At 40.2% G+C, this 10520-nt stretch overlaps 1 protein-coding gene across 2 annotated transcripts; it reads right to left on the bottom strand.

Annotated features, from left to right (window-relative positions):
• Window positions 1–2030: 2030 nt before the first annotated feature.
• pyroxd1 (pyridine nucleotide-disulphide oxidoreductase domain 1) lies at window positions 2031–9435 on the bottom strand. 2 transcript variants are annotated; one of them, XM_034864039.1, is made up of 13 exons: window positions 9080–9435; window positions 8884–8964; window positions 8480–8599; window positions 7851–7979; window positions 7291–7364; window positions 6874–7070; window positions 6658–6755; window positions 6487–6589; window positions 6267–6382; window positions 5163–5285; window positions 4490–4627; window positions 4196–4285; window positions 2031–2417 (listed from the first exon to the last, which is right to left on the bottom strand). In XM_034864039.1, the coding sequence occupies exons 1-13, from the start codon at window positions 9155–9157 to the stop codon at window positions 2259–2261; spliced, it is 1506 nt and encodes a 501-aa protein (XP_034719930.1). In that variant the 5' UTR covers window positions 9158–9435; the 3' UTR covers window positions 2031–2258. The 2 variants fall into 2 exon arrangements, with proteins under 2 accessions (XP_034719930.1, XP_034719931.1); XM_034864040.1 differs by having other exon boundaries at window positions 6267–6379.
• Window positions 9436–10520: the final 1085 nt, after the last annotated feature.

Raw genomic sequence — 10520 nt, 5'->3', positions numbered from 1 at the left:
TCCCGCCCACCAGAAAAAAAATGTTCTCCTGATACATGCCCGTTGTCGAATGACTCACCAGACGCGCGTGATCAAAATGTCAGCGTGCACCGTCGGCGGGGCTTAATCATTAAAACCCATATAAATGTACAAAGTAATTTTAGTGTAATGCAGACGTAAACAACACACATAATATAGTAATAATATACGAGTACAAAGCAAAGATATGACAGACGTCTCATTGGTGATTCGAGTCGCTAGTCCTTGGTCGATACATACAAGCGCACACTAGGCTTCTGACGCCACATCCGTAATCTACTTGTATGAAATTAGCTTTGTGTCAAGTCTGAGTATTTTAAATCTCAAACCTGTTTAAACCTGTAGTCCGACACAGATTAAATCATAGACTGTAGTATATGATTTCAACGCGAGTTAAACCGGTTTTCTAATCTCTTACACGCACACACACACACACGCACACACTTAGTATGCTAGCTGTAAAGGTAACATGAGAAAGTTCATGTTTTTGTGAACCCAAAATAGTGGTTGTTGCTTTTTGGCCTCATAAAAACATACTGACTTAAAACTCTACCCAACTGCATTGCGTATCAAGCTGTGTTGTGCTCCTCCTCATAGCAGAGACATAGTCCCTCTAAATATACTTCATATCAATGGTGATGACCCTGGTGATTTTCCATCTTGACCATGGCTTGTTTGTTCCACTCTGGGATACCAATTCATGCCAGATCTCACTTGTTGCCTGGGAACATACTGTGTACAACAGTACAAGGGATCTCATTGCACCAATTGTCCTGCTCCATATCTCTCAGATATTTGAATTTTATCTTGACATGTGTAGGCAGTGTTGACTCATCTTATAAGCAATGCTCTGCCCTCCACCCAAACAGGTACACACTTTGAGAAAAGCTGCCCTGGCCACTGAGCAGCTTAAGTTGAGCTAAGTGGAAGGTTATATCTAACCTTATCAGTAGCTCTTTAAGAAAAGGAGTGCTTTTTATTCATGTTTATGATCTTATTTCTTCATTCTCTTTTGGAGACTTACATATCCAAAGTGATATTTTTTGGGACAAGAACAGGAAACCCCAGTAACTAACCCTCACTACTACTAGGCTTATTACACAATTATTGTTGCCATACATTTTTTTTACATGTTTTGCTTAATGCTCTGTGAGTAAAAACACAAGGTTGCCTTATTAACCTTTATTGCCAATGGTAAAAGCTAAATCCATGTTGTCAGGTTCCTGTCAGTGAACTACTGACACAAAAACACAAACCAACCGGCAGACCTATATGTGGAAATGGGTGTTTAAATTGTCCTTGTGGAGATGACTCTTTCCAATCAGCTTTTAATGTTTCTTGTCCTTTTAAAAGTGTATTTTCAAATCTCCAAGAGCAACGTATCCAAGGAACAATAGGCAGCATTAACATGAGCCTGATAATGTCCATTGTTATAATGCCTGCTGGGGCACAGGAGGAGCCGTAGTTTAGGTGGAAATTTGATCAAGAGTCACAAAGACCACATAGCAACAAAACGATTATCTTTCATTTAACCCTTTTGAGGTTTTCGGGTCTGTGGGACCCGTTTACAATAAAAGATAAAAATTATATTATTTATTATTTCTTCTAACTCAAACGCATTGGCTTTGGCTCATTTTCTGTGAAGAACATAACAAATAACTTATTTTCAATGACTGCATACGGTACACCCCCCCTACACAAATTCTCTTGGTGGGCAAAGCAGAGAAAGGGGAGGTAACCTTGCCCCTTATGAGCTCATAAGGAGTCCATTCCAGATTGGCCCATCTGAGCTTTCATTTTCTCAAAGGCAGAGCAGAATACCCAGGGCTCAGTTTACACCTATCGTCATTTCTAGCGACTGGGGGACCATAAGCAGGCTGGGGGAACCCATTTCAATAAAGTGAAATTTCCATGCCATGGGACCTTTAAGCGTATGAAGTGATAGATTGCATTAATGCTACAACTAAATGAAATAAGCCTTTTCTAAACATGTTACTCAAGTGCTCATTTTGTACACTTGGATTAGAAAATAATTTATTTTAAAGCAAATATATATTCTTAAAAAGTACAAGTGTTTTTTATAAGACTAAGACAGACAATCACTACTTCATCCGACAGCTTCTTCTCTTTGCCACAAAAGATGACACTCATCAGCATGGATATAATTGAATGCACATTTCCTTCTCATGCCTTTAGATATTCTTATGACTCAATGTGTTCCTGAATCACACCCGTGATGCTCAATCAAAGTAGTCCTCTATATCAATGTCAGGGTTAAGCAACTCCTCTCCGTACGGGGTCAGATCCATCTGGTTGAGGATCAGGTTCTCAAAGGTCTCCTCCAGGTCTGTTTCCCCGATCAGCACCGCTCCCACCATCCTGCCTCCACTGAGAACGACCTGGAAAAAAAAATACAGGGGTAAATTGTATGAAATGAGTCTAGATGTGATGATTTTTATAGTAGTCTGATGACATGTGAGGAAAGATATCTACATCTACAACTTTAAGAAATAACCCGTTGATTCTGTTTTGCATTTGGCCCATTAGCGGCATTAGATCATACCACACAGAAACCCACAGAAAAACCACAGTTTCTTTCACACAGCTACAAAATTTCAAATGGCACATTCATGACACTACTGGCCCTTCAAGCATTTTATAACAGACAAACACAACTTGTGACACCTAACAGTCATTACTTTGCGTGTGAAATAAATCCCTTTAATTTCCTTGATATTGGTAAATGAGTCACACATACATTAGACTGGCATTGTTAAAAAAAAACAATGCACACGTTAACACATGAAAGCACACACTTTAGGGCTGTGCAAATAATCAAACTTATAATCGCAATTAGGATTTTTGGCTTTTAACGTTTACAAAAACAGATTCATTGAGAAACTATCATTTCTTATTTTGTCATGTTTTCTTAATGACAAAAAATAAATAAATTGAAATGGGAAAAGGGACAATTTCACAGTTGAAAGAGTATTCAGTTATGGATTTGTTTGACTATTTCACTGTTTATTAGTTGCAAAATTTTACAAAAGACAATCATGTCAGTTGTAGTGCATAGTTTCTGCAACAAAACTGTGAACTGTCAATACAAGCCTTCCGTGACCGCTACCCCCTGTCCCCTCCTCCACACAGTTTCTAGTAGCCAGGGAGGACACAGAGGATTAAAAAATCACGACAGACTCGAGTTTCTGTGCACGAAAGTCACCAGACGCCACAATCTTCTGAACATAGCCTTACTGAGAAATACAGAGAGAGTTGTGTGGAGCTGATATTCTTAATAAGCTTTGTAGCAACTCATTTGGCAATCGCTAGAATGACTTTCACACGCCAAAACTTCTAAAGAGTCCATCATGATATTTTAATTCTCCGTGTCCTCCTTAGCTACTGGCAACAGTATTTGGAGGAGGGGTGGGGGTTGTGTGCAATTTCGTTTCATCATTTGGTCTGCCTGTTTTTAATCTAGAGATACGTGACGTGGTGTTTTCTGACCATATGCCTGTATTATTATTTGAGGCACACGTAAACATAAGCACATTTCCCCCATTTTAGCCTCACTCCACTGGCTGCCTGTTCAATTTAGGATCCATTTTAAAATTCTTTTATTTGCTTTTAAAGTCTTAAATGGTCTTGCCCCACCCTACCTTGCTGAATACGCCCTTACGTACCGACATGCTCTCTCAGGTCAGATGATCAGCTGCTCCTAAGTATGCCTAAAACTAAGCGGAAGCTCAGAGGAGACCGTGCCTTTGCGGTGTTGGCTATATAATTGTAGAATGATCTGCCTCTGCAAGTTAAACAGGACTGTTTTTAAATCACGTCTTTAAACCCACTTCTTCTCTGTGGCCTTTGACACCTAGTAAGATGTCGACTTCATTTACTGCATTTAATTATTTAGTTTGTTTTTATTGCACAGGTATTATTTTTACTTGTGTTATAATGTTATGTTTCTTTTTGTATTTTTGTATTTTTCTGTTTATCCCTTTGGTCAACTTTGGTTGTTTGAAAGTGCTTAACTTAAAATTGGATTAAATAATCCTGATTTCAATATGGATCAAAATATTAAATTATTATATTTCACGATTATCAAAATAATCGTGATTAGGATTTCTTTACATAAAGGAGCAGCCCTTATACACGTTGTTATTCTCTTCAGTATCACCTTGACATACTCCTGGCCTTTGGTGCAGCGTAACAGCAGCTCCTGGTCGGGCCCCAGGCCCTGTCCATTGAACTTCCCCAGCAGGACCACCTGTGGAATAACCAGCAATAAGGAAGTAGTTGAAATGCAGTGTGAATGCGCCTAGAGCTACAGACCAAAGGACACTAACTAGCGCTGTGAAATGACCTTAAAATGGTCTTGAAAGTCAGGGTTATAATTTCCAAAGTAGATGATTAACATATTTGTTATTATTTGACAACATCTTCAGCCATTCTGCAGTAAAATGCCACGCACCTTGTAGTTGAAGAATTTGGTAATGTGTGAGAAGAGTTCGAAGCAGAAGTCCAGTTCTATTGGTTCTAACAGGACGTGTGCGGCCATGCAGCGGCCGGCGTACCAGCCCATCTGACGGGCCTGCGTCCACAAACGCATCTGAACAAACAGAATGAGATTGCAATTTATTGAGGAAATATAACACTGTTTTCTGATGCTACGTGGACTCTTCTAACACCTTGATGAGATGTACTTGTTTAGCTCTCCGGCTAATGCCCGGGGAACTGATATTACGCACAGTAAAATGACTCATTTTAGGACAAACTATCAGGGAAATGATAGTAGTCCTGATTGCACACATCTATCTGGCAAAAACAATGTACAGGCCAAAATAAGTTTATTATATATTTTCACAGACATGTTTCTATACCATTTGAAGTGCTATCCTGCTTTAAATTTGCGTACTCTTTGAATTGAAAAACATTAACTCATATAAAGAACATTGTGTTCGTCTTTCACCTTTAGTAAAAGATTTACAATGCACATGTTTAATGACTGATGACTGAATCACTGTAGTTGTGTTTAATGATTTACATTTGGAGAGATGACCTTACACAGTAGGTGTTCAGTTGTGGAGGATGACAAAAAGTCTGAAAAAAAGTAAAAACACAGGTTGATGCAATGATTGGTTTACCTGCTGCCACAAAGGGCTGTGTTCCCAGCATGCAGTGCACACGTCTCCTGCAGCATACACATCTGGCTCTGATGTCATCATGTGGTCATCTACGTGCAGACCGCCGTCATCTGCCAGTGCAAACTACATTGTAAAACAAAAGTGATCATCATTAAGAACCAGGATATTATTCATAATTTATGAATTTAAAACAAATATGCAAATGTCTTTGCTGTGAAATTTACATAGTTTTTTACATGGGGGAATTTTACCTTAGAGCAATACAAACAAATCTGTCTTTTAATGACATCTACAGGCTTCCTTGAGGCTGCATTCAATATCTCCAAACATTTGGTGTTTTTGCATTACGTGGTACCTGCTCGACTTGGCTCAAGCTGACCGCGGGGCCCCGTCCTCTTTTTTTCCATTGCAGATTAGTACTGCCTCAAGGGAGCATGAATGGTTGTCATAGCAGGAAACTGCCTTCACCAAACTCAACACTCACACAGAACGTCAAAGGTATGTTGTTGTTGTTTTTCTTGGCATGTGGCTGTTGCCAACGCCCAAAGAGAAACTTATTTTCAAAAGATTCGGAGGCGGCAAAAAAAACAAAACACCGCTGGATAAACTACTTAAACACGACGGATTTGTTCAGGACAACCCCCCGTCTGTCGCTAGCAGTGATGACACAGTGATTAGTGACGATTCTCTCCGACTAATCAGTAGTCTGCAGGTTTCACAACACCTTTTGGTATCGCCACAGCTCCCCGTGAACCTCGACTGAGGTGGTACTACAAAAAGTTCCTGTTAGCAGGTACCAGGGTCCTTTTTTTCATAATGGAAAACCAAACAAGGCGAGTCAAGCAGGTACCATGTAATGGAAAAACGCCATTGTGCAAACTTGCCTACCCTCGCAATTCTTTCCAAGATGTGGTCATTGATACAAAAGCAGACCTAATGGTCACTGGACAAATGTAGTCTTGCTTTGTTATTCTTGCTTTGCTATTTGCTTTTTGCTATGTGCTTAACTTACTAGCTGCTCAAAGCTCAGCTATATTTATATAATAGAAAACTCGATCCCCAAAGCAAATATAATTCATTTTTCAAAAACGTAGGTTTACTTACATTGTTGCCATTGAGAAATGGCTCAGTGTTTGGCACGACACCGGTTGCACTGACAACAAAATCACAGCCAAGTGTTTTGCCATTAGTCAGCTGGATGTACACTGGCCAGGATCCTACTGAGAGGAGAGAAAATCTTGAGGATTGAAACGTTGGAGGTAAAAAAGGGAGCGAGGAAAGGATGAGTCAGAGTTCAGATCCGAGCAGCATGTCTAGTTCTCACCATTCTCGAGTCTGAGTATTTGCTGTGGGGAATTGAGCAGCTCCTCAGAGGTGAAGATCTTTTCCACCTCACACTGGTATTCCACTGAAACTCTGCGGGACACCTGAACACACACCATGATTTAGGATTTGCTCAGAGGCTCTCAGTAACAAAATGCACAAACAATCTCACCTGCTCTGTTCCTCGTAGAACTATTCCTTCGTGCCAGTCTGGACCGAGGGCACTGCCAGCCTCTGTGGGACCAGAACCACGCCTTCGTGAGTTTCTATCTGGAAATGACCACACAAAAACAAGAATATGATTATCTTGGGACAGATTCTACTGTAGCATTAGAGAAGAATAGAAAAATGTACGCAAAAGGCATTGGAATACACCTAAGACAAAGACCTGCTGTGAAGGTCTGCGACGCTGCAGGTGTTGGTTCCTCTGTGGTGTAGCGAGTTCTCTTACAGGGGGCAGCACTTTCTGGTTTGTCCGCTTCCAGTGCTGGGATGAGGAACTGTGCTGCCCCGGCGTCAAAGAAGGTGTTTCCTATGGCCTTGTCCTTCACAGCCCAGACCACCTCGCAGCCCTCCACTTCATACCTAAACAGAACAAGATCGAAAACACTGGATGACTGGACAGTGTGAATGATCTCTGAACATGGTGCTGAGGTTATATGTAGGATGGTTTCATGTGCGTGTTAGTCGGAAAAACTCACACATTTTAATTCCGATAAGAAAACAAAAAACACAATCACACATTGTTCCCTATGCCTTTTTTTAACAAAAAAGTGTTTCAGTATTTTGGTTATATGTTACTTACACTAATTCCAAGGCAATCCCTCCATTGCCAACAACAACAATTCTCTTAGCTTGGGTTAACCGCTTCTGAAACTCCTGCAACACAGAACAGGGAAAGCTGTTAAACATCAACTTGTGTTATTTTGTTTTACACCATACTAAGGAGGTTAGTTTTTCAGTTCAATTGTTTTGACTGTAGATCACAAGGACATGTCTAGGCAACTTCTATTTTAAAATTAGAGAACTGTATGCAGTCTGTCATTGCCTTCCTTTTTAAAACAAATGCAACAAGATAGTGTAGCAACTGCACCTGTTGCTATGTTTAAGAATTTACTTTTGCACACAGAGTCAAGGTCCAGTTCTGTTGAATTTACTGTAGCTTAGCAGGAACATCCAGATCACAGGAATAACGGTGAGAAGAGGAAACATTACCAAAACATCAACAAATTAGAAGAGGAGGGTGTTCTTTTTCTTTGGGCAAACTGCTTTTGGCTATAAGAAGGTCTTATCAGTTTAATGTACTAAAGTTTTTCAGACCTGCATTTAATAACAATACAAACATCCAGAGTGATGGGGTTGTACCTGGGCGCTGTCTGTGTCCCGTATCCCTAGGACATAAGGGTTGTCCTGGGTTAGGAGCTTGGGTCTGCCCCCACTGCAGATACACAGCTTCTCATAACCAAAAACTCGGCCATCTGCAGTTTCCACTGACTGAAAATAGAAACAAGAAAGGGAAATAGTGACTTAATTTTTTACATCAAGCTTTGAATGTTGTTTCTCTCTTTTCACTTTGGGAAAGTAATGTTCCTTTTTAAAAACTAGTCTTGGATTCTGGACATTAAACTCATTACTAAACTATTACACTGCACTTAGACCACATGTGGTTACATGTCCACAAGGTGGCGATAGTAGACAGATAGTAGTCACCAAAAGCCTTTGTTTAAAGTTGAGATATGTTGCATAAAATCACTGTATGAAATCATAACATTATAATAAGTAAACAACCAATTAGGAATAACAGCATGTGTAGCTTTTGTTACTTACAGTTGTTAGTTACATACAAATAGTATTGGCACGTTTTCTTATTAAATCAAATATCAAACCAGACACGTTATGAAAACACAGCATAACATAAAATAAAAACGTATTGTGTTTATAGACACAATTAGAATCTATGAGTTTCTATCACACTCTGCAAAATGGCTACTTACATGTGATTTTGTGTGAAGTGATTTGACAGCCGAGTGGATGACAGTCAGGTTGGGAAACTTCTCCTCCAAAACACTGGATGGTTTCTCCTCCACATCAAACTCTTCCAGTGTCTTGGAAACCTTGCAAAACAAAGGAAAAGGGTACAGGTTATTGAATGCAAATTGAGTAGAATGACAGGTGATTGACAAAGTTATACAAACGAGGATATGTGAAATAAAAACAAAACAAGTTTTAATGTCTTATGTTGTCATCATTTGGTGGGTGACTTAAGATACATGTATTCATGCATTCACTGTATGGGAAACCACGTGGGCAACCAACCCTGTCAGTTGTTAGTGCACATATAAAATATGTTTGGTATGTGTATTATAATGTTCCCCCAGAACACCATTAACATCCTGACCTGCTTATAGTTGGTCACTGCTTTGATGTGGGGACCTGCTGTAATCAAGGCCACGTCAGCTGAAGGAATCTGGGATGACAGCTGTCAATGAAGATAAAGGTTAATGAAGAGCTACATGACATGCACCTATCGCTAGGTTAAAAGATGTATTCTGTGTAACGCTAGACCTAACGTGTTACTTATTAATTATTTTCACCTGCTCAACACATGTCACACCCGCGATGCCACCTCCCACTATCACAAGCTTGAATGTTTTCTCTTTTTTATCTGCCATTTTTTCACTTTTTAGAGAATTGCTAAGCTAACGGTATCTAACGTTATCTGACGTTAACACTAGCTAGCTTCCTGCTGGCTAGCTAGTTTTCAATCAAAATGGTTGCAATATTCATGTCTCATTTGGTTCTGCATAGACTCGTTGGTAAATATTTAAAACTCAACTGTTAATTGGTAAGAGTGTGAAAATGCTCTTATACAATTACTTTGAAAGCTAAGTGACCAAAATTCCCTTTAGCAGATGATAAAAGAGCACTGACTCAACGTAACTTCCGTGTTTACAATTAACTACGGCAAGCAGCTGGATACGTTTTTAAAGCGCAGTTAAATTAGATTAGATTATACTTTATTCATCCCACGACGGGGACATTTTGTCGTTACAGTAGCAGCATTTTTCATTAACAGCAAATAACAATAACACACAAACAAGTAAGCACGAAAGAAATACAAGGCAAGAAATACAAGGCAAGAAATACAGGCAATAAATAGACAGTGAAAATATGGTAGACTGAGTAAGTAAAATGCCGTCAAACAAAAGGAATTTTAAAGTGCGGTTGCCATGATAAGAGAAACAATATTGCAGTGTAAGTGACGTTAAAAATTAAGTTGAATGTGTAATTAGAGCAAAGAAGCAAGAGTCGGTAGCATAATTTTAATTATATTAACCTGAGACCATAAATATTGAAAAGTAAGTTCTTGTAATAAAATAATATAAATACCAATATTAAAGATAAACAGAAAATGTGTGATGTAGATTATCAGGTAGTGCAGGCGTTGTAGAGTCTGACAGCGGCCGGGATGAAGGACCTGCGGTACCTCTCCTACTCACACCGTGGGTGTATCAGTCTGCTGCTGAAGGAGCTGCTCAGGGACCCCACAGTGTCATGTAGGGGGTGAGAGGTGTTGTCCATGATGGATGTCAGCTTGGCTAACATCCTCCTCTCCCCTACTTTCTCTATGGGGTCCAGAGGACAGTCCAGGACAGAGCTCGCTCTCCTGATCAGTCTATTGAGTCTGCTCCTGTCCCGGTCCGAGCTGCCCCCCCTCCAGCAGACCACAGCGTAGAGGATGGCAGAGGCCACCACAGAGTCATAGAAGGTCCTGAGGAGAGTCCTACACACTCCAAAGGACCTGAGTCTTCTCAGCAGATGGAGGCAACTCTGACCCTTCTTGTAGAGTGCTTGGGTGTTATCAGTCCAGTTCACTTTATTGTTCAGGTGAACACCCAGGAATTTTTAGCTCTCCACTACATCAATGTCCAATCCCTGGATGCACTGGAGAAGTCGAAGAACATGACCCTCACAGTGCTCCCGCTGTCCTCCAGGTGGAGCAGCGATCTGTTCAGCAGGTAGATCACTGCGTCG

The sequence above is a fragment of the Etheostoma cragini genome, chromosome 23 (assembly GCF_013103735.1).
Source record: "Etheostoma cragini isolate CJK2018 chromosome 23, CSU_Ecrag_1.0, whole genome shotgun sequence".
Lineage (NCBI taxonomy): Eukaryota > Metazoa > Chordata > Actinopteri > Perciformes > Percidae > Etheostoma > Etheostoma cragini.
This window is presented reverse-complemented; position numbering and strand designations above follow the sequence as displayed.